At 52.2% G+C, this 24926-nt stretch overlaps 1 protein-coding gene across 10 annotated transcripts in view; it reads right to left on the bottom strand.

The window, feature by feature from the left end:
• Positions 1–24926, bottom strand: part of Rap1gap2 (RAP1 GTPase activating protein 2) — a 230443-nt gene that overhangs the window by 192160 nt on the left and 13357 nt on the right. Inside the window, exon 1 of one of the 10 annotated variants that reach the window (XM_052756087.1) lies at positions 20846–21037. The exons of 2 other annotated variants lie outside the window; for them this stretch is intronic. Coding sequence is in view for 3 of the 8 variants with exons in the window: in XM_052756086.1 (XP_052612046.1) it covers positions 4457–4500 (44 nt within the window). In the remaining 5 variants the exon portion in view is untranslated. Of the gene's footprint in view, positions 1–3911; positions 3963–4456; positions 4787–20647; positions 20769–20845; positions 21038–24926 lie in introns of those variants that run through there. 7 more of the 10 variants (XM_052756088.1, XM_052756092.1, XM_052756093.1 and 4 more) reach the window with 7 other exon arrangements.

Here is a 24926-nt window from a genome sequence, read left to right as displayed (position 1 = left end):
CCCATGTCACTCCCATGACCAGTCTTCATCTGTGTCACCGTCGATATCAGTGTCACCCCAGAGCCGCCACCATCACCTTCAATGCCACCACAGTCACCACCCATGTCACTGAGCATCCCCATCACTATCACGGTCACCTGGGTATCCCCATCACTATCATGGTCACCTGGGTATCCCCATCACTATCATGGTCGCCTGGGTATCCCCATCACTATCACGGTCACCTGGGTATCCCCATCACTATCACAGTTGCCTGGGTATCCCCATCACTATCACGGTCGCCTGAGCATCCCCATCACTATCACAGTTTGCCTGGGCCATCCCCATCACTATCATGGTCACCTGGGTATCCCCATCACTATCATGGTCGCCTGGGTATTCCCCATCACTATCACGGTCACCTGGGTATCCCCATCACTATCACAGTTGCCTGGGTATCCCCATCACTATCACGGTCGCCTGAGCATCCCCATCACTATCACGGTTGCCTGGGTATCCCCATCACTATCACGGTCGCCTGAGCATCCCCATCACTATCACAGTTGCCTGGGTATCCCCATCACTATCATGGTCACCTGGGTATCCCCATCACTATCACGGTCACCTGAGCATCCCCATCACTATCACAGTTGCCTGGGTATCCCCATCACTATCACGGTCGCCTGAGCATCCCCATCACTATCACGGTCGCCTGAGCATCCCCATCACTATCACGGTTGCCTGGGTATCCCCCATCACTATCACGGTCGCCTGAGCATCCCCATCACTGTCACGGTCACCTGAGCATCCCCATCACTGTCACGGTCACCTGAGCATCCCCATCACTATCACAGTTGCCTGGGTATCCCCATCACTGTCACGGTCGCCTGAGCATCCCCCATCACTATCACGGTTGCCTGGTATTCCCCATCACCTATCACGGTCGCCTGAGCATCCCCCATCACTATCACGGTCGCCTGAGCATCCCCATCACTATCACGGTTGCCTGGGTATCCCCATCACTATCACGGTCGCTCCTGAGCATCCCCATCACTATCACGGTCGCCTGAGCATCCCCATCACTATCACGGTTGCCTGGGTATCCCCATCACTATCACGGTCGCCTGAGCATCCCCATCACTGTCACGGTCACCTGAGCATCCCCATCACTGTCACGGTCACCTGAGCATCCCCATCACTATCACAGTTGCCTGGGTATCCCCATCACTATCACAGTTGCCTGGGTATCCCCATCACTATCACGGTCACCTGGGTATCCCCATCACTATCACGGTCACCTGAGCATCCCCATCACTATCACGGTCGCCTGAGCATCCCCATCACTATCACAGTCACCTGGGTGTCACTGTCACTCTCGGTGTCTCCATCATCAGCATCAGTGAACTCACCACTACCTCTAAGACGTTTGGCACCCTGAAAGTTCATTCAGGCCCAGCCAGCCAGCTCAGTTCCTTCCCACAGGCAGACACTCAGGAAAAAGAGGGCAGAAAGCAGAGGGGTCCACACAGCGAGGCCATAGCTGCCCAGAAACCCCCGGTTGGCATTAAGCTCTGAGCTGTGCTAGAGCCCCCCCCAACAGAGAACAGGATCCCCTCTCTCTAAGGACAGAGCCAGCTATACCCAGGGCACGTGGTCTATGTCCCGCTCAGTCTCTTCCTCAGGCCTTACCCAGGCTCTTTCCTTTCCTTAGGTTTCCATCCTGAAGGCAGACCCTCCTCCCCTCCCACGGAACCCCAGCAGAGCCCCATATCTATCCAGTAGTCAAAACCTCTCGCTCTGCTCATAGCCAGAGCTACCCAATGGTGACCCATGACCACAAGCCCAAATATCCTACACCTTCTCAAGGACTCTCTTAATTCTTCTGCCTGTCCTGTGCTATGGCAGGAGGTCCCCATTGACACATGGGGAAAGTGAGGCCCAGAGAGACCCAGGGAAAGCACATGCTCTCAGAGCTCCCCTGTAGCTGAGGTGGAGGCAGCTCGAAATCCCTCAAGTGTGCCCTCCTGACCTCTGCCTGGTCAGACGGGACTCCTCACCACAGCAGACTTTACTGGTCCCTGAGCCCACATCTCTCCCACCCAGCAGCCTTCCCACCAGGGTTCCCATGCTAGACTGTGGCCCTGGAAGCTTATGGTTTGGGCAGGGCTTGACAGGGGCTGGAGAGATGGCTCAGCGGTTACGAGCACTGGCTGCTCTTCCAAGGACCCGAGTTCAATTCCCAGCACCTATATGGCAGCTCACAGTTGTCTATAACTCCAGTTCTGGGGGATCCGGCATCTTCACACAGACATACATGAAGGAGGCAAAACACCAATACACATAAATAAATAAATCTTTAAGAAATAAATAAAATAAAGCCCCAGAAGGCACATTAGGTGGGGGCACACACTATTAAGCCCAGGGCTAGGGAGGTGGAGAAGAGAGACACTCCAGGGCTTTCTGGCCAGCCAGTCTAGGTTAATCAGTGAAGACCGTACCAAAGTGAGAGGCCCTATCTCATAAACAAATAAGTGGGCTCTTCTGCTGCTTGGCTGCTGGAGATCACCACTGTCCTGAACGGCACAGAACCTACCTACCCCAGACCCGGAAGCTCGTGACCAGCTATCTACTTCACCCTAGGAAGGCAACAGTACCTGAGTCAGAAATCTGGGGGAAACTAGCCAAAATGTATAAGACGGCACCAGCTGTCTTCCTTGTATTTGGTTCAGAACCCAGTTGGGTGGGGGTGAGACAACTGGCTTCGGCAGGATTCGTGATTCGAGAAAAGTGAGCCCAGAGACTTGCAAGACACAGCCTGCCTGAGGGGGAACGGAGCTCAAGTAAACAGGGAAGGGAACAGAGAAGAGTGAATGAAGGTCAGGGAGACTGCAAGGGCCAGCTCCTCCGTTAGAGGAGCAGAGATTCTGTGGTGACTTGATCTGCCATGATAGTGCACATCTCTATGGAGAGGAGTCATAGAATGGAAACTTTAAAATTGAGTAAACAAACAAATTAATAGGCAACGGTGCTAAGGTGTCTTTTTAATCTCTACACATACGTTCACTCATACACATGTGCCCGTGCACCCGCACACACACACACACACACACACACACACACACACACACACACACTGGTTAAATTAAAACACAGACTAAGACCTAAGCCTTGCAAAGCGAGCTTCCTGATGGCAGGCCCTCTGCATGTGCCATACTTCACAGGCGGGTCTGGGAGAACAAGATCCCACTACCCAGACCCTGGCCTGCAGGGATCCCAGTCCAACTTCACACATCCCTCCCAGAGCAGGAAGCGGACTGTATGAGTCAAACCCAGACCCACCACCAGGACAACAGTCCTGCCCCCAGCATTGGGCATGGCCTGTGAGCAGGCACCACACTGCCACCCTGACACTCTCTTATCTTCACTATCCATCTGCCAGACACAGACTGCCCAGAATCCCCTCCTGAAAGATAACAGATGGCAAAGTGCTCTCCGAGAGAGAAAAGGGCAGAGAGACAAGCCGGGAGCCAGTCACTGACCAGAGAAACAAAGCCCCTCTCCTCGCACCCCTGCTGTGTCTCCCCAGCCTTCCTGCCACCACCACCTCCCCCAGTGCCAGCCATCATTCCAGCCGGGACCCCAGACACCCTCCCTCGGTGTAACAATTCCCCGGGCCCAGCCGCTGAATAGAAACTGACAAGGAAACCACTAGGCTGCACTCTCATCTGAGCCGCATGCAGCTGGTAAGGGGAGCCAAGCCTTTGACTTCAGGCCCTGCTTCCAGCCTCTGGGGAGACAGACAGAAGTTTGGGGGTTGGGGGGAGTGGCTCTGAGGCTAAGCAAAAGGCTGGATGCAGGGCTGAATGGCGCAAAAGTGGGTCATCGAGAATGGCGAACTTGAAGACGGGTCTGCCCCTCCTCTCACGACTCACCCCTAGGGAGGTGGCAGCCCAGAGGTCTCCCGCCATAGAGTCACAACAGCCCAGAGGGGCAAACATGGACACAGGACACCATGTTTTCTGAAACAGAAAGCACACGTGGTCACACTCAAAGGCACATCTGTCCAGCCAGGCCCATACCACACACGGTCTCATAGATTACAGCCACACCACACATGCACACACACACACACACACACACACACACACACACACACACACACACACACACATGAATAACCACAGATGTGCATGCACATGTAGGAGCACACACTAACACAGGCACACCCGTTCAACTGTCATCTCACACTCACGCCCACGCTGGCAACCACCCCGACCTTCTGGATCTCCTGCAGACCTTGCTTCCGACAATGAGGCAGAGCCTGGCCTCCGACGGCCCCTCAGGATCCTCCAAGTCTACCTGGCCACTGAAAGTGCTCCCCACAGACCCAGGTGCCTGAGACCTGCAGCCTAGCCACCCAACAAGACCCATCCTCCAAGTCCGCTCTCATCTCAGCCGTGGCCCTTCCGTCACCCACCATCCAAAGCCCCCAAAGGAGACGCTGCGCTTCCTGCGGAACATGGTCGCAGCAGTACAGCCCCGGTCCCGGAGCAGTCCCCAGGGGGTTTGTTAGAAAAGAGCTGAGAAGCGGCAGGGTGACAGCCACAGTGTAGGGTGGGGCACCAGGCAGGGCACCTCCCTCCTCGCCTGTCCCCCAAGTTGAGCTTCCGGTGGGTGAGGCCGCAGGGCCTGGAGGTGTGTCCTGCACTCCAGGAGGCACCACGGTAGGCAGGGAGGTCACAGAGGGCAGCTTCCCCACACCCAGAGGAACCCACAGCTCCGGAAGGGGCTCAGCCAGCAGATTGCACCACAGCCCCATTTGGCAGCTGGTCCCACATGGCAGCTTCCTGGTAACCAAAGGAGGACCAAAGATTCCCATAGCCTTGCCTGGGAGGGAAGGGGGAAGCCAGCTGGCAGCCTCGAAGACTAGGACCCTTCCCGACAGCTCCAAGGAGCCTGAGACAGGGAACTTGTTGCTCCTCGATGCTCAGTGCACAGTCAAAAAAACCTCCACACGTGGGTAACTGGCACACATCAGTACACACAGACATAAGTATACATCCACACATATGGGCACAGAGCAAGCACACATGGGCACGTGCACACACGTACATGTGCATATATATGCCAAGGACACACATGTCTACTTGAGCATGAGAATGCTCACATACAAACCATTAGACATGTACCAGTGCACACTCACATGTGCACTGTGCATGTCAATTAACACAGACTTTTACAGAAATACGTGAACACCTCTAATTTACCTATAGATGCCCATCTAGACACATGGGCATGCATGAATGCAGACAGGTGTTCATGTACACACAGGAACATACACGTCCATACACTCAGAATGCTCATGTGCCTGGAATATGTCATCACATGTACACACACACACAAACACACACACACACACACACACACACACACACACACACACACACACACACGGACTCTGAACTGCACTTCTTGGGCCCACTTGAGGGTCTAGACCAAGCTGGGAGCACTTCCCTGATTCCCGTGGGCAGGGACGGAGGAGCACAGCCCTTGCTTGTATGCAAGCAAGTTCATCTTTCTAGCAGGAAATATGGGATATAATCCTCACCGGAGCCAGCACTGACACAGTGATGTCACACACCAGCGGTGCTGACACAGTGAAGTCCTCTGATAACAGCCCTTTGATCACAGTCACTCCAGAGACAATAGGTTGGGTCGCCCTGAGGGACAAACAGTGAAGAAGAACAGGAAGCTTCTCTAGTTGCCTCCAATGACCTCTGACCCCTTCTCCACAGAGCTACAGGCAGAGCTTGCTGCCTCTCCAAAGATCGCTATGGCTCCCAGCAGAGAAACCTGGGTGTCCTTGGTTCAGGCTGTACCTCATGTCCACGTGCTGGCCATGCCAGAAAGGAAGATTCAGCCTGGATTAGTTCAGACCTCACTGAACTTGCAGGCTTCCCACAGGATGCTTACTCCAGCAAGCTGCTCCTGCAGCCCATTCCTGCATCCACTCCATGCCCAGGAGATTCCCAATAGGTCCCAAACACACCCCGGATGTGCCACCTGCCCTGCTTCCCTTTAATCTCCCTCAGAGAGAAATATATGTGTGCTCAATCAGCCCCATGGTCGGGGTGATTCCTGTCTGGGCCTGAGCAGCCCAGCGTCTACTCTACTGTCCCCAGCAACAGGCTCAGAAGACCTGAGCAGACCCTAAGAGCCAATCCACAGATGCCTTCAGCTCTCTCTGCACCACGTCCTAAACCACGGGACAGGAGACGAGGACCACGAAGAGTATAGGAGACTGAGGCCAACCTGCAGGAAGATGGCAGAGAACGTGGACAGAGAGATCAAGTTTGTTTTCTCATTCCTCAGTGTGTGTGTGTGTGTGTGTGTGTGTGTGTGTGTACATGTAAGCACACCAGTGAATGGGCATGCACATGTGTGCCTGTGCAGCATGTGGAGACCAGAGGGCGGTCTTAGATATCATCCTCAGAAATGCTGTTGTTCATCTCCGTTGAAACAGGGTCTCTTGTTGGCCTGGAGCTCACCAATTATGCTAAGCTTGCTGGCCAGGTTGCCCCAGGTATTCTGTCTCTGTCTCCAGAGGGCTGGGATTATAAGTGCACATCATTATGCCCAGCTTTTTACAAGTGCACACTGCCTGTGCTAGGGATTGAACTCCGGTCCTCACACTTGCAAGACAGGCACTTTGCCTACTGAATCATCTCCTCAGCCCAGGAATCAAGGTTTATTTTTGTTGTTTTGGTTTGGTTTTTTTTTTTTTTTTTTTTTTTTTTTTTTTTTTGGTTTTGGGGTTTTTTGTTTGTTTGTTTGTTTTTTGGGTTTTTTTGTTTTTTGTTTGTTTGTTGTTTTTGTTTTTGTTTTTTTCGAGACAGGGTTTCTCTGTGTAGTTTTGGTACCTGTCCTGGAACTTGCTCTGTAAACCAGTCTGGCCTCGAACTCATAGAGATCAGCCTGGCTCTGCCTCCCGAGTGCTGGGATTAAAGGTGTAAGCCACCGAGCCCCAGGGAAGGAATCAAGTTTTAAGAGCATCATCTGAGTTCCTGTCTAGCTGTGTCAGAAGTCAATGGTCCAGCATGAACTGGATCTGTCTTCTCTCCTCTTCTTCCTCTGTCTCACCACTGAGAAAGTCCTAAGAAAAAGCTTGACAAGCAAGACAACGAACAGCCCATCTTCCACTCTGCCTGCTTCCACGGCCAAGTCTGAGACTTCCTCCCGTCCGCCAAGCAACCTCACTGGGTACAAAAACTCCAGGGTGAGCCAAACAGTTCCCAGAGGAGGCTGGGGGTGGGCATCACTAAGTCTACGAAGAGCAGAATACCCTCTCCAAACTCCTCACTTTACATCAGTCAGCAGGAGCTGAAGGTGAGGCTGTCTCTGGAGTGCACACTGACATGCTTTCACGTATACGTTAAAGAAAGAGGTGGTGTGACAGTTGCACCAGACTTGGGCACACCCCACCACCCACACAGACCATGTGTGAACACTGCCCATCACACTTCTGCTGGAGAAGACACAGTTGACAGATGTTCTTATGCTAGGCTTCCTGGTCCATGGAGACATGGAGGTTTGAGGCCACCTATACCAAGTGTTCCAGAGCCAAGAAGGAACATGGACCCAGGCCCAAACAGCTGCAGAGTACTAAGGCAGCAACAGGGTGGATTTCAGGCTTGAGGCTAGGCTAATCTCTGTCTGCTGAGTTTGACTCCTGGCCGTCACAAAGAGCACTGATAAGACTCAGACATCCCCCAAGAAGCAACAGCAGCCTGGGGCATTGGTAAGGAGGGGACTTGGAGCATCCTGGATTCCTCAAGGATATCTGGATCCAGAAGTATTGAAGAGGCTAGAAGAGCCTGGAGTTCCTTCAGCCCCCAGGGTAAGAACCCAGACAGACAGAGGGACGCTCCTGTGTGACTGTTCATTTCAGTACCTTACCCTGGAGGCAGGTAAGAGCCATTCCAGAGACATCTGCACTGGCCCCTGCTCAGCTCTCAGGCTCCCAAGCTCTGAAGATGGGTGACCTCACCTAATTGACTTAACCTCTCTGGTCTCAGTTATCCTCTCTGTCATACAGGAAGGATGCTACCAACCTCACCATGCTATGGATGAACGGAAATGCTTGGTACAGTGTCCTACCCTGCTGTGGGAACCATTATAATTACCAACTACCATGACCCCGCCCCCTGCCCCAGTGCCTTCCAGCTTCCTGCCCCCCACTTACTCTGCCCTTTTGGTTCCTCTTCTGTGGGGTGGGCAGAAGGAGGCCACCCAGCTCTCTGGGAAGAATTGTGAGCCAAGAGAAAAGGGAAGCACTATGTGAGCCTGGCCAGCCCCCTTGCCCCCACCCACCCATCCACCCACCCCAGTCCAGCACTTTCCCATACCTCTGCTGAGCCAGAGCCAAGGTAGCACCCATTTCTGGGAGCTCACTATAAACCAGCCCTGATCTAACCACCTAGCTTGGTTCAGCCAAATACCAGTCACTGAGAAAGAGACTGGAATGCAGAATTTATGTAGCACCCATTGTACAGAATGGAAGACTAAGGCCTTAAAAGCAACGTATGGTTCATGATGGAATAGTAATGATATGGGGAAAAGCAAGTACAAAGCCCTCCTAGCACCTGCCCAGATGGGCTCCATCCCTCCCTGGCCAGCTCCTATAACACACACACACACTCAAGAGCCCACTTTGGGTCACAGGTCACAAGGTCCAACTTCCCCTTGTGGAGCCTGTGGGTATTTCTGGAGGACCGTACTAGGGGATAAGACTTGTGAGGCCCCCAGCTTTGGGAGAGAGCACCAGCTAACCCACCCATCCCACAGGCTTCTGGGTAGATGAAACTGGAGAGCTGGCTGGGACCAGGTGACAACCAAGACACCTGTCATCGGCAGCCCCTCCACTGTGTCCCCAGGAGGAAAGGAAGGGGCAGTGTAGTCTCCTCTGCCTGGGCAGCTCAGACCGTGTAGATGCCAGTGAGGGCTGAACAAGGAGACAAGCTCTTCCCAGGGCACAGGGGTGGGCAGTCACAGAAAGTTCAGGAAACAGATCCCCCAAGAGAAGTAGCACTGAATGGGCCAGCCTACATCTGTCCCCACCCAGACAGCACGAGATGGCAACAGGCTAAGCTGGGCAACTCGGTTCTCATCTCCCTCTTCCACTTCAAGCAAGTTGTCTACTCTTTGGGGGCTTCGGTCTACCCTCATCAAGCAGTCCCCTACTCCCTTCCCAGGCCAGATGAGGACAAGGACAGCGGCCGAGAAAGACAGGGCTCTCTAGGGGGATGCAGGTCACTTCCCTGCACACCTCTCTCGGTGCCAGAGCCAAATGTCCCATTGCACAAGCTCAGAAAAGCGAGATGATGACAGACACAACTGCAAGAGGCCACTTGTGAAAACTGGGCTTCAAGAGCAAGACTCCCACATGCTTCGATTGCACAGTTCCCTCCTATCTGTTCAGGAGGGCTGGCCTGCCGAGAGGGTGGCCATTGTGCGGGGCTGTGGGCTACAGAAGTGACAGATTCCATCACAAACATTTTAAAATAACAATAAGGCAACACTTTTACCAATCAGATAATAATGGCTTTGAAACAAACCACAGAAGCCGTCACTTTAGAAGCTGGGGGTGTAGTTTGTCAGCACAGCGTTTTCACAGCATGCACCAGGCCTTGGGGTCTAGTTACGTAAACCAGAAGCAGCAGGATCATGTGTTTGAGGCTAGCCTGAGCTACATGGTGAGACTGTGAAGCTAGGCCTGTAATGTCATCACTTGGAAAGCTAAGACAGAAGGACAGCTGTGAGGACAAGGCCAGCCAAGCTATAGAGTAAGACCCTGTCTCAAAACAATAATAAAATAAGATAAAGTGCATACCTATACTACCATCACTTGGGAAGTAAAGGCAGGGGAATCAGACTTTCACGTACATCTCAAGTCAGGAAAACAAAGTTACTGGGTGTGGTAACTTTTCCAGATCTCCATCACATAACATGCCTGTAATCTCAGCACTCAGAGGCTAAGGCAAGAAGATCTCTGTGTGTTCAAGGCCAACTTGGTATACATAGTGAGTTCCAGGCCAGCCAGAGTGTCATCTTGAGAATCTGCCTCAAAAAAAGAAAAGAAAAAGAAAAGCATGCCATTGGGACTTCTAAAACACCACTCGTGGCCTGATTTGGGATCTGAATGTTGGCTTTATAAGGGTATGTTGAATTGGTGGGAATTCATCAGGGGCTTAAACTGTGTACACCCCTATGGAAGTATATTATGCTTCAGTAGAAAGGTTTTTTTCAAAATACGCATGCCCTTTGACCTAACAGCTCCATTTCCTATTCTACTCCCTCCCAAGGGAGCATGCTCAGAGGTGAAGGCCCAGTTGTCCTTTCCAGGCATCCACCACAACACGGTTCACACCTATTAAACACTAGAAACAGTGGAAGTATCCAACTTGGTGGGGGCAGCAAGAAACACAGACCTCCTGGCACCAGGGTGTGGGCCAGCCAACACAAAGGATACTGCACTCATTATGATGGGCATTGTGAAATAAAGTGAGCACAATCAATCACACTCTTGGATTCAGAGTGTTTGGAGGGAGGATTATGGGACAGGAGTTTGTCCTCCCTCCACTTCCCTGAGCTTCCTTACTTTTATAATTAGAAAAAAATAATATATACTCTTTAAAATAGGGGGACTGGAGAGATGGCTCAGAGGTTAAGAGCAGCGACTGCTCTTCCAGAGGTCCTGAGTTCAATTCCCAGCAACCACATGGTGGCTCACAACCATCTGTAAGGAGATCTGGCGCCCTTCTCTGTATACATAATAAATAAATAAATCTTTTAAAATAAAAGAAGCCTCAGGAGACAAACCCATTGGTTTTTTGGTTTTTTTCGAGACAGGGTTTCTCTGTATAACAGCCCTAGCTGTCCTGGAACTAGCTCTGTAGAACAAGCTGACCTCGAACTCACAGAGATCTGCCTGCCTTTGCCTCCCCAGTGCTGAGATTAAAGGCGTGTACCACCCCCACCCGGCCAACAAACCCATTGTTATGAAATGGGTTTTTGGAAATGTTGAGGGGCTGGAGTTGTCGTTCAATGATAGAGAATATACTTGTTTCAAATGTACTAAGTGTGAGGACTATTGGATGTGAGGACCCTGGGTTCAAACCCCAGCCCTGTGGCTTGTCAGTAATGTGACCTTAGGTGAGGTCCTTAACTGGCCTTTAACAGACATTCCATCTATAAAGACACTCCATCCATACCTTCCTTATAGAGGCATTGGGGATCAAAACGAGATCACGTACGCTAAGCCTTCAAGGCCACGCCTACCACAGACCTGAAGACTTGTCAACTAATGTGACTGCTTAAACTCTTTCCCATTCCTAGGCATGGTGACACATGTCCATGATACCAGCTACTACAGAAGCTGAGGCAGGAGGATTGTGAGTTTGAGTTTAAGGCCAGCTTGGAGTACATCGTAAATTCCAGACCAAACTAGACTATGTTGCAATACCATGCCTCAAAAAAGAAAAGGCACTCCGATCTACCATTCAGAAGGGAGGTCAGGGAATCATCCCCTGATGATTCTGATCCAGTAAGACTTTCTGGGGTGACATACACTAAGGGGCATTCCTATTGGCTATCAGTAGCCTTGGACACCAGGGGCTGCCCTGAAGGGGCTTCTCACTAAAGAAGATCGCACCTCTAGGTCGTTGCCCTCCACCTGCTCATTCCATCCAGATGAGCCACTTCCAAACCTCTCCCACACAGCTGAGCATCTGGGTACACTGCTCACCAGGATGAACCAGAAGGTGCCTGCTTGCGCCCTCTATGTGCAATTTTTGGTAGTGCAAGGAGAGCCCAGGATGTCTCCTTTTCCTCTTTCTGCCTCTGGCCAAAGGAATGGAGGGATGGAGAGAATCCTCAGTACTGAAGCATAAGCAACACCACCGGGCGTGAGGACAAGTGGTCCAGGCCTGCGTTCCGACACTAACTGTAGCTGTGGAGGAAACACTTCAGCTACCCCAACCTGGGCCTTTTCAGCTATAAAGAACAAGAATAAATTCAGTTCATTCTTCCTTTTCTCTTTTAAGCCAGGCTCTTGCTAAGTTGACCAGGCTGGGAGTAAACCTGCAATTCTCAGCCCCACCAAGTAGCTACCCAGGCCCAGCTTGTTCATGTTTGAAACAGAATCTCATTACGCAGCCTAGGCTGGCCTGCCCTTGGATCCTCCGGCCTCAGCCTCCTGAGCGGTGGAGTCACGGGCGTGTGCCACCACACCTACCAACGTAAGTCATTTCTTGAGAGATTCCTATGAGCCAGGGAAGCCAAAATTTCTTTTTCCATTTAATCCTTATCACAACTATATTCACTTTCTTATAAGGAATAGGAGGCTTAAAGTTAAGAAGTTAAACCCCATGGTCATAGGGCTGCTGGGTAGCAACGGCAGAATTCAAACCAGGGCCTTCTCTTTAAACTCTTTCGCTATTCTTACATACAAGGCTCCTACGCAGAAGAGGGTAGTGTTGAATGTGAGATGTCCATGGGTCGGACCTAAGCAAATCTCAAGATTCTCCCTGGCTGGGCAGTGGTGATGCACACCTTTAATTTCAGCCCTCAGGAGGCAGAGGCAGGCAGATCTCTGTGAGTTCGAGGCCAGCCTGGTCTACAGAGTGAGTTCCACTACAGCCAAGGCTACACTAAGAAACCCTGTCTAGGCACAAGGGCCCTTTTCCTGTAAGTTGAACATGAACTCCAGTGAAGGCAGGTGGCTAGGGCAGGAGGAGAGGCAGGGAGCTCGCCCAGATGCTGAAATGGGGTGGGGGCTGTAGCTCAAAATCAGCACATTCATGATTCAGTCACTCGATTTCCCTGCATAAAGATGAAGGTGCTGTCTGGGATTCAACTCAGACCCAGGCCCCGAGTACATCTAGAGCCCCACCCTCAGGGTGTCACCATCACACCATCAGCAACACGTAGAAGGAAATAAGGCTAACTCAGGATGATAAAACAACCTGAGACAGAAAAAAAAAAAAAAAGCCTTTCAGGCCAGGGATGCAGTTCAGTTGGTAGAGTCCGCGCCTAGCACACACAAAGGTCTAGATTCGTATCCCAGCACCACATAAACTGCACATAGTTCCGAGTGTCTGTAGTCCTGGCACTCAGAAGGGCAAGAGGATCAGAAGTACAAGGTCATCCTCAGCTACATAGTTGAGTTCAAGACCAGTCTAGGTTTACACAAGACCTTGTCCCAAAGAAGAAAAGGAGGAGGAGGAGGGGGAGGAGGGGAGGAGGGGGAGGAGGAGGGGGAGGAAGAGGGGGAGGAGGGGGAGGAAGAGGGGGAGGAGGGGGAGGAGGAGGGGCAGGAGGAGGAGGGGGAGGAGGAGGGGGAGGAAGAGGGGAGGAGGAGGGAGGAAATAGAGAGGAGAGGGGGAAAGGAGAAGCAAAAGGGGTAGAAGAGGAAAAGATGGAGGGGAAAAAGGAGGAAACAGATGAAGAGGGGAGGAGGGGGAGAGAGGAAGACGAGGAGGAGGAGGAGGAGGAGGAGGGCTGGAGGGAGAGCGCAGTAGGTGAAGCGCTTGCCTTGAAAGCATGAGGATCCGAATTCAATCCCCAGAACCCATGTTTTGCAGGGGGAAAGAAGACAGGTATGGTGATGTATGCTTATAATGTCAGGGCTGAAGGGGTAGAGGCAGATCCCCGGGGGTCACAGCAAGCCAACCTAGCCTACTTGATGAGTCTGGGTCCTGTCTCAAAGAGAAACATTAAGCCGGGTGGTGGTGGCGGCGGCGGAGGCGGCGGAGGAGGCGGAGGAGGCGGAGGCGGCGGCGCACGCCTTTAATCCCAGCACTCAGGAGGCAGAGGCAGGCGGATCTCTGAGTTCGAGGCCAGCCTGGTCTACAAAGCGAGTTCCAGGAAAGGCGCAAAGCTACACAGAGAAACCCTGTCTCGAAAAACAAAAACAAAAGAGAGAGAGAAACATTAAAGTGCCTGACACCCAAGGAACAAAAGATGAGGTAAGGTTGACAACTGCCCTCCACACATGTGTGTATACCCGCATGTACACTCACATGCCTTGTGCACCTGTACGCACATGAACATGCACGTGCGCACAAAAAAAGAAAAAAATGCCTTTTCCATTCAAGCTTCTCCTTGTCCTACTACAAGCCCCACCTTTAGGAAGGCTCTCCACATGCCGGGCGGCGGCGGCGGCGGCGGCAGCGGCGGCGGCGGCGGGGTGGTGGCGCACGCCTTTAATCCCAGCACTCGGGAGGCAGAGGCAGGCGGCTCTCTGTGAGTTCTGGTCTACAGAAAGAGTTTCAGGACTGCAAGACTATACAGAGAGACCCTGTCTCAAAAGAAGAAGAAGAGGAAGAGGAAGAAGAAGAGGAAGAAGAGCTCTACAGTGTCCCCACTTGGCTGATGGGGAAACTGGGGCACAGAGAGACTAAGTTGCGTTCTCAAGGTCACGTGCTGGGGCGGAATGTGTGACGCTGTACTGCAGAAATCATGCTGTATCACTTCTAAGGCTGGATGAGAAACGTGAGATAACTTCCTCAGGATTTCTTGGGGTGCTCGCCCCCTCACCCAGCCACTATGCTGTGCAGAAGCATGAACTGGTGCACAGGAGAGGGCATGAGTAGCCATGAGGAGAGGAGCCGTGTGTGACACCACGCCAACAGCCAGCATCCAGTGCCAGGCCTGAGCAACGGAGACAGCAGGTAATTCACCCCTAAGCCTTAAATCACCCAGAAGACACTACATAGAAAAGATACGAGTGTTCCCTGGCGAGCCTTGTCCAAACTGCAGATTCATGGGCAAAATAAATGTTGGCATTGTTGTAAGCTATACGCTTCTGGTGGCTTAATATGCTGTACTCTATCCCTAGAGGAGCAGCAGAGCCTGAATCTGAACCGAGCAAGCTGGCCCTAGAGCTCTTTCTGCAGCAAGCCCTGTTGTTCAAGGGGCAGTGTAGAGGAGGGGACTAGAGCCAGCGGTCAGAGGTCAGAAGCAGACCTAACTTCAGTCATGAGCCCCTCATTCATGAAATATTTCTGGGTTTTGTTGTCAGTTGGTTTGGTTTGGTTTTGGTTTGTTTGTTTTTCAATCCCTGCCATGTTCTGAGTTCTCTGCTAGTTCTGAGATTTGGGTGACTAGATGGACACACCCATGCTAGGTACCAATGGGAAGTGAGCAGGCAGGTATGTATAGTGGATTGATGTTGTTCAAAGGAGACCACATGGCCAGAGAGGCCTGTTTCGGTGGGGTAACCCTGGGTGGCCTCTCTGGAGGGGAGGTGACAAGGATGAGGCAGACACACAGGGCAGAAAGGACATCAAGCCACATCGAGAGCCAAGCCAGGCTTGGGTTCCAGCTCCATCACTTCCCAGCTGTGATCTTGGGGAATGACCTCCACAAGGAGACAGCAATGAGCTGCTGCTTCTCAGGACTGGCAGCCCCACAGGTAAGGGTTGTTCCAGGGAGTAAATGAGCCAACACGCGTGGAGCATGTGGCCCGGAGTCTGGCACAGGAGAGCTGTATAAATACCATTGGCGACAATTTTAATTCTACAGAGACCAAGACCCCAGTGGGGAGCCCAAGGCCCAAGAGACCACTCTGGCTCCTGTCAAAGCCGTACTAACCACAGTTAATGGGGAAGAGTGTACACAGGGGGTCAGAGAGCCTGCCTCCTGCTACATAGGCAAGAACCAGAGTGGCTCATGGGATGGAAAGAGGACCACATGCTTCCCCAAAGAAGCTAACACAGGCCCTTCCACCTACCCCTGCAGCCATTCTGAGTCATCCCCTAGACACATGTGTATGCTCAACACACACACACACACACACACACACACACACACACACACACACACACACACACACACACACGCCCTTAGAGCTCAGGAGGACGGGACTGGAGGTTGGACTCTCATCTCTCTCCAGGAGCCACCCTAAAGGCAGTGGACACCCATACATCCCAAGAGGGGTAAGCAACTTTCTCAAGGTGGGGGTGGGGAGGCAAGGTAAGAAAAGTTGGAGAGAGGGTAGAGGAGAAGACTCAGGGAGCTTCAGGAAGGGCAGAAACCCTGCTGGGGTAAAGTATCGCCTGCCATCACACTCTCCAGTACCCTGGAGAGCGCCCAGCAGGCGGCTGGTGCCTACATCAAACAGAGAGAACCCGGAACAAGCACAGTGCATGCAGAGACATACCAGCAGGAGTCACAGAGACGTCTACACAATGATCCAACAGCAAGGCCTCCAGGGCACACAATGGCACCCAGCACAGGTGCGTTCTCTCTCTCTCTCTCTCTCTCTCTCTCTCTCTCTCTCTCTCTCTCTCTCGGTCCTTCTGTCTGCCTGCCACTCTCTCCCTGCTCTGGTTGGCTTCCAGTCACTGACCTGGTCAATCAGGTGCCCATGCCTGATGCCATCTGCTGATCCTGACCTGGTAGATCCCAGCCAGCCCTGCATGACCCAGGGAGGAGACTATCCTGTGTCTAAATCGGAGAAGGGAGGAGAGGTGACCTGGTCATGGGACGAAGGTGCAAATCCTTAACCAGAGCCTGGGCCAAACAGAGGGGTCAGTACAATCTCTGTCATAGGCTGAGGCCTCCAAATGCAAGCCTGGCTTTGGTATTCCACATGCCTTTGAAGCCCTGTGGCTGCTTTGCAACATGAGCAGATGGGCAAGAAAACCCTTATCCATATCTGGATGCCCTTAACAGTGATAACAAGCATACATACAAAGGACAAAATGACAGATAAGAGCAGCCATGAAACAGAACTTCCCACTGGAGAGATATCAAAGCACTGAAAAGGTGAGGAGTAGATGGATCTGGTGGCATTGCAGTTTTTTAACTAAACTCATTAGAACAAAAGCCACCCTTAATTGTAGAGGCCACACTTGTCTTTAAGTGACTGCTGAACCTCCCCAGCATCTGTGGGGTGTGACATTGCCTGTAGACAGAGAGATGGAGTCAGTGACCTTTGTAATGCCAGCCTGAGCTGTCTGTGCATGAGCAGGAGGCAGCTCGATACTTCCCTACAGCATGACCTCTCCTGGAGGGAGTGCCACGTTGCTTGGAGATGGGAGAGGGTAGGGCAACAAGGGCTACCTGGTACCATGGCAACAGGCCCTGGCTAAGGCACATCCACAACTTCTTTAGCAGATCATAACAGGACCTAAGTTTTTGCAGATGGCACCTCCCCTGTCAAAGAGGGTGTGATAGCCCAGGAGGAGCAGGAAGTATAGGGGGGAAAGAAAAGGGAGGAGACTGAAAGGGGCAAGACCCTGACATATGAAGCCCACTTGGCTCATGCTCCAGGACTCCCCAAGTAACTTTCAACCAGTCCTTCCGTTCCCTCTCACCACCAACTCTCTCCATCAGGCCCAGCCTGTGCTACATCCCAGCCACCTCTAACTCCAGGTACCGAGGCTGCCGACTCACGCCCAGCCTTGTCCTCCAGCATTTTGGCTGTCTCCTCCCAGGTTGCTATGTCTCCTGTCTTGCCCTTCAATTTCCCTGGGCATCCCCCACCCTCTGCCCTGTCCTTTCCTGACTACAGCCCAGACCAGTGCCCACGACCATCTGCCAGCTCCAAACGCCAGCATCCACCCTCCCTCCACTCCTCCTTCAAGCACCTGCTTCCAAGCTACCGCTCTCTCGTCCTCCCCTGCCTACTCTGGGGTGCCTCCACCCTCCTGGGTATCTTTGGCTCCAATTCTCAGACTGTGAACCAGATCTATTCAGGCCTGGGGAACTGGGCCACAGCCCTAGAGGCACCCACCAGCACAGAAGTTTGACCGTAGAGCCTCAGATTCCACAGCCAGAAAAGGTCTTAGGGGTTGTCTATCCGGTCTCCACCTCCACAGAAGTGAATGAGACTCTGTACCACCAGGCCCTGCTGCCTTCCCAACTGCTCAGAACTATTCCATCAGTAGTGCCCTTAGCCAAATACCCCAGAATCCAATAGAGAGCCAGAGATCCTGGTGTGTGCCTGAAATCCCAGCATGTGGGAGGTGGAAGTAGAAAGATTTGGAGTTCAAGGCCAGACTGACTTACATGCGAGTGCCCAAAAGAAAATTGTTTCAGCAAAGCCAGGCACAGTGGTGCCCACCTATAATCTTAGCTACTTGGGGAGCTGAGGCATGAAGAAGATTATGAGTTCAAGACCTGCCTGAACTACATAGTGATATATTAACAAAAAAATAGCCGGGCGGTGGTGGCGCACGCCTTTAATCCCAGCACTCGGGAGGCAGAGCCAGGCGGATCTCTGTGAGTTCGAGGCCAGCCTGGGCTACCAAGTGAGTCCCAGGAAAGGCGCAAAGCTACACAGAGAAACCCTGTCTCGAAAAACCAAAAAAATAAAAAAAATAAAATAAAATAAAATAAAAAAATAAAAAAATAAAAATTCCTAGATAAGGAAACTGAGGCTTTAGAAAAAAAGCTAGGTAACTTGCCCCAGTGTGTGTGTGTGTTGGCTGCTTCAGAGTGTCACTGCAAAGCTCTTACCCCACCTCCTGCTCCAGCCAGCTCAGTAGTGACCAGTCAGGCCCCCCACCCCGGATTGGAAGCGTCACAAATCAGAGCTGAATGATGCGCATGCCAGGCGCTCTTTGCAGAAGTGGTGTGAGTCCCCACAGAAAACACTGGAGCTTCGCTTGTGTGTCATCTGAAAGCATAAGGGAGTTAATGGCCATGGCGCCGCCCTTGGGGGAAGGGGAGCTGCAAATGGTTTCTCTCCCCAACAGAGCAGTTCTGGAATACAACCCTTAGGCTTCTCAGGAGACACCCGGGGGGGGGGGGGGGGGGGGGGAGTAGCAGGTGGTCATGAAGACCTCTCTGCAATGCTAGCCTTCCTCTCCTGTAGACTCTCTGCCCCATTGCCCTGAAATCACTTCCCAAGTAAACCACTGGGGGCAAGCCCTTCTCCTAGCATTCCTGGCGGGGGGGGGGGGGGGGGGGGGGGGGGGGGTGAACACACAGAGAGTGGGGGATAGAGCAACAATCCACATCTGGATCTCAGTGTCAACCAATTGCCACCAACAACGTCCCCAAAGAGAGTAGTTAAGCCCTTGTGTCTAGCCACTGTGTCACCCTGCCACCATTGCCGCTCATACCAGGCCCCTTGTCCTTTAAAGTTCGTATCATTCTGAACCCCTGTGACTCATCCACACTTGATCAGATTTCTTCATTTGTTTGCTGCTTCGGGGAATTTGGGGGTTGATTCTGAGTTTTGGTTTGTGGCTTCTGAAATAGGGTCTCACTCTGCAGCCCAGGCTTGCTTTGAACTCACGGCAATCCTCCTGGCTCAGCCTTCTGAGTGCTGAGAGTTACGGGCATAAGCCACCACCACACCTCGAAAGGAGCTGTGGGAAAGGGTGGAAGGCTATGGAGGTGAGCCTCCCAGGAAGACCTTCTGGAACAGAGACCACTTCCTGTTGAACTAGGACCCCTGGGCTGATGTAGCATCCCATAGGTTGTGCCCTGACCCTTCCCCCAAGGTTAACATCTGCCCCTGACCAAAAACAGCAATCACAAAGGGTCTTGGCTTCAACCTGTCATCCCATCCCAGGCTCCAGCCTTCCCCCATTCCTCAACATCTAGTGAGGGAGCAGGGACCTGAGGCTGTTTCCAGAAACCTGAGCAGACACATCCGGCAGACACCTACCCCTAGAACTGGGCAACCCAGAACCCTTGCTTAGAGGTGATGTCACAGCCTCTCCCAAGTCCTGCCCAAGTCCTGAGGGAAATCACTGCCCAAGACCTCACAGGCCCTGAGTCACTCCCAGCCTCCAGACAGCTGTGCAAGCTTTCTGTTTATTCCTCGCCCACAGCAGGAGGAGCAGAGGGGAGGAGAGCCTTCTTCTCCAAGGGAAACTGAGACCTATGGGGCTCAAAGGACAGCCCTAGTGTCAAAAGGCATCCCCCCAATACCAGCCCAGGACTATTCTAGTAATCCCTTTAGAGGCGACCCTGATGGGGGCCTGTTCAATGGAAGCTGTTCTCTGAATTCAGAGCCCAAACCCCAATAGCATGTAAATGCCCTTCAGATTTGGTAAGGGTAAAAGAGAGCTGTAGAAAAAAGAAGGGTGCCCCTTGCCAGCTTCCAAGTCCAGACATAACAAGTGTGGGCAAAACCAAAGGGCAATCTATAGAATTCCTCTGTCCTGTAAACAGGACCCCCACCAATGGCTGGCACTGCCACACCCACCCAAGGCCTCTTAGAAATGAGCATCAGGCTGCAGGCTGGCATTGACCCACAGGTCCATCAAAGTCTCTGGACCAGCAACCCCAGTCCTACCTCCTCTCCCTGGAACAAGCTGACCTGAGGACAGACAGGCTGGGGCTTCTGCCCTTGTCAGTGAAAACAAGCCCTCCCCTCCCCATCCCGCAGCCTAGCTTCAGGGTCCTCTTGGGGTTCCTGGCTTCTTTCCTGCTACTGCCACCTGTAAACACCCACGTCTGACCTCCATCTCGGTCAGCCGTCTCTCAACAGACTCCAACCGGGGGCTAACGAACATCACACACACAAACACACACACACACACACACACACACACACACACACACACACACACACACGCCCCTCTTCACAGTGTGTGTGCAATGCTGCACCCGCACACCTAACAAGGATTTCTAAGGATCATCACCCTACCTCCCAAACAGAATCCAGGGAGCCCAACTGCTCTGTGCGCTGGGCTTACGGAGCTCACCCGGGCCATCCGTGTTTTGCCAACACACGCATCCACTCTCACAGCATCCACTCCAGTTCCACGCTCAGTCACACCCAGGACTCGCGTCCAGATGCACGCCGGCTGTGGAATTACAACCCAGCCCCGAGCCACTGACTGACCTTACCACACTCCTGACGTGGACAGAATGTCAACAGTCAGTCCCGCCGGCTCACCCAAGGCGCACGCTGGCCGGCGCAGCGTCCACGGCTCTCCATCCGGACCGAGCCCCCTCCTCCTCAGCGCGGGGTTCCCCCGAAGCCCGCCCAGTCGCGTGCACCGTCACCGCGGCGCGCACACGCGCACACCGGGCCGGCACAAAGCTGTGCCCCGCCGCCCGCCCGCCCGCCCGCAGCCGCTCGCACACCTGGCGGGCGCGCCCCCGGCCTCCGGAGCGCGCGTACGCAGTCGCTGCCCGTGCCCGCTAGAGCCCGCGCTCCCGCCCCTCGGAGCCGGGTCCCCGGCGGCGCCCGCCCACCGCGCAGTTCCGGGAGACCGGGAGGGAGCCGGGCGGTCAAAAGCACCAGGGTTAGGGTACGGCGGGTCCTGAGTATCGAGAGCTGTAGGGGATGCTCACGTCCAGCCCGCCAGGGGACTGCCTCGGGTGGCTCCTCCTGAACAAAGGTGTGGGGTGGGGCAGGCCCTGGGGACCCGAGGGACAGAAGGAGGGAGAAACCCACCTGTCCGCAAAGGTTCCTGCAAGACAGACAGAAGAACTGTCACTGGGAGACCGAGGTGTGGAAAGACCCATAGGTTCCTAACGGGGCTCTCCGGAAAAGCGTGCTATTGGAACTTGGCAGTAGGGGACCCTCGAGGACTGCCGAAGACCCCAAAGCTGGCCCCTGCCTGGGACCTAGTAACCTACAGCTTTGGTTCATTCACTCTGCAGACACCATCCTATTTTCCAACAAACCAAAGATGCTCCTGAACTTGAAGGTGTTGAGGGAACGATGTTCCAGGCTTTCTCTGTAACCCCCACAGCGCAGCTCTAACACACATCCGCTAATGGGAAGCTCATTCCCCAGAGGCAGCACTCAGGCAGCTTAAGCCCTTAAACGCCCTTTATTTGCACAGAAATCTTCCTCACTCCTGTCCGTTGGTCACAGCTCATTCTGTTCTGGCCACAATGTTCTGTTTCTAGAACATACCTCGCACTTGCTGTTTCCCGGAGCAGGAATATATTCTTACATCCATGTCCGGCGTCCCCACCACCACCCCCAACGCCCTCACCACCTTCTCCATATGGCTGTTCCTTTGTGCAGTCCAAGACAGCTTTCCACCTCTTTCCACATCCCCACACAGGTCAGTTATTATTTCCATACTGTGTTTTAGACTTCCTAGCAATCTGATCCACTTGACAAACTCATCTCCATATTTGCATGCTGATGGTTGGCCTCTCACACTGGAGCGTGTATCTCATGCAGGCAGGACCCTTGCCTAGACCACTGCAGTTCCAGGACCTGACCCAGAGCATAGTCATGACGGTCAGAGGTGGAAGCAAGAGAGGAAGGCAGGAATGGGCTGGCCACAGTCTGGGTCCTGAAATGCTAACTGCTCAGGCATTGGAGAATAAGTTCTGGCATGGGATCCAGCAGAGGAAAGTCACTGTTACTGTGGAATCCTTAGAACAAAGGACACTTCCCTCACTTTGGATCCTGCCCTAGCACTTCAACCCTGATTCCAGTGTTCGGCAGCAAAGACAATTTAATAACTCAACAGCAACCCTCACCTGAGTTTGATGCTCAGGACACACATGGTGTAAGGAAAGAATCAGTCCTGAAAGATGTCCTCTGACCTCCACATGTATGCCATGGCACACATGCGCACGCAAGCGCACATATACACAGAGAGAGAGAGAGAGAGAGAGAGAGAGAGAGACAGAGACAGAGACAGAGACAGACAGAGACAGAGAGACATAGACAGACACACACACAGAGAGAGACAGAGAGACAGAGACAGAGACAGAGGGGGGGAGGGAGAGAGAGAACACAAAAATGTAATTCTAAAATAATAAAATTGAGCTGGGTGGTGGTGGCATATGCCTTTATTCCCAGCACTTGGGAGGCAGAGGCAGGTGGATCTCTGGGTTTGAGGACAGCCTGGTCTACAGAGCAAGATCCAGGACAGCCAGGGCTGCACAAAGAAATTCTATCTGGGAGGGGAAAAATTTTTTTTGAAAAAGGAAAGAAAAAAAATACTTGAGAGCTTACTTTGGTCAGTGTCTGAAACAAGCCACTCAATCAGAACCCTTCAGGAAGCTACTTGCCCTGCTCAGGTACCTAGATAAAGACAGGGTAAGAGGCCAGCTTTGATTTGACCTTATCCCTGCCATGCTGCCCACCCCCTTATCCTCCAAGAATATTCCACACCTTCAGCCCCAGTGAAGCCTGAAACCAAGTACAGCACCCAACTCTAAGTGTACTGTGTTTTTCCTATGAAGATAGCTTGGAAGCATTTAATCCCAGCACTCAGGAGAATGTAAACTCGGTAAGTTTGAGGCCAGCCTGCTCTACATAATGAATGCCAGGCCAGCCGAGACTACCTAGAGAGACCCTGTCTCAAAAAAAGAGAGAAAGGGGGAGTGGAGCTCAGGAGCTTAGAGTGCTGACTGCTTTTACAGAGGACCTAGGTTTGGTTCCCAGCCCCCGCGTGGGCTCACGACCGTAACCCCATTTCCAAGAGATCTGACACCCTCTTCTGGCCTCCACCGGAATCAAGTGAACGCGGTGCACGTATATGCAAGCCCATTGGTATATATAAAATAAAAATAAATAACAACAGGTCTCCCAGACTTACAGTGGCTCCATTACAAGTGGTTGACTTTGGGACTGTGAAAATAGGAAAACTTTTGATCTTTTTCCTGCCTGGAGATCTGGCATACATACGCTCCTGAGATGCTGAACAGCAGCCATGAGCTATGGCTCTCAGCTACACTTCACAAGGGTAAACAGCTGATCCCACAGTGCACAGTGTGGCCAGCCTTGGAAAAGTGGCGTTCGATAATTACTGGACACAATCAACACTTTATTGTAAAAATAAATAAATATTGTAAAAATAAATACAGCTACAAGGTGGCGCACGCCTTTAATCCCAGCACTAGGAAAGCAGAGCCAGGCGGATCTCTGTGAGTTCGAGGCCAGCCTGGTCTACAGAGCGAGATCCAGGACAGTCACCAAAACTACACAGGGAAACCCTGTCTCAAAAAAACAATAAATAAATAAATAAATAAATAAATAAATAAATAAATAAATAAATAAATAAATAAAGCTACAATGTTCAGTAGGTCAGGTGTGTCAAATGCATTTAATATTTTCAACTTACAGTGAGTCTGCTGGAATACAGCCCTATTGCAAGTTGAGCACCTGTACGTGTAAACCAATATGAAGTTGAGAACTTTCATCTTTTTCCCATGAATGAAGCACTTTACAACTCTTCTTTGACACATCAAAATTGTCAGCATCTCTAGTCTGGCACTTTGGGAGCCATTAAGGAAAAGAAGAGTTACCTGAACACTAGCACTGAGATTCCAGGGTCATGGGTCTGATAGCCAAGGCAGCTGCTAAGTGACCCACAGGTAGGAAGCATGCACAGTGTGGGTACACTAGGCAGAGCAATGATCCATATCCCAGGTGAGACAAACCAAGAAGGAACAAGATTCCATTGGCTACTCAGAACAAGCTTCTCAGGACAACACATCTTTTAACCTTATGAACGTTTGTTTGTGGAATCTTCCATTTGCTACTTTCAGACTGTGTTTAACTATGGGTAACTGAAAGCTTGGAAAGTTCAACTTCGGAGAAGAGGGGCTCACTGTATTGATTTGGACCTACATTCCAGCTTCCAGGACATCTCGGACCCCCTTGATACTGGGATGATGCCTAGGTTCCTGCTGACAGCAATGTCACCAACATGCAATCCACATCCATCCTAGAGGCACTCACGAACATGCTGAGCAGAGCTCCAGTAACAGCAGCCCACTCATCAGCCTCCTTAGCTTCAATCCCCCTGCTCACGTTCCTCTATGTCACCTGAAAGGCTCTTGTGGGAAATGAGAATATTTCTTGCAGAAACGCACATCCGCTGTCTCACACTTCACCAACCCCAATGCAATTTCTAGTCTAGAAAACTAATCAGATAAACAATCTTTCCCTGGCAGGGTGGGTTCTCAGGGAATTCATTCAATAATGATAATCGTTCAATTCT

The sequence above is a fragment of the Peromyscus californicus genome, unplaced genomic scaffold (assembly GCF_007827085.1).
Source record: "Peromyscus californicus insignis strain IS unplaced genomic scaffold, ASM782708v3 Scaffold_3__1_contigs__length_106647218, whole genome shotgun sequence".
Lineage (NCBI taxonomy): Eukaryota > Metazoa > Chordata > Mammalia > Rodentia > Cricetidae > Peromyscus > Peromyscus californicus.
Note: the sequence above shows the minus strand (reverse complement) of the source record. Positions and strands in the feature narration are given on the sequence as shown.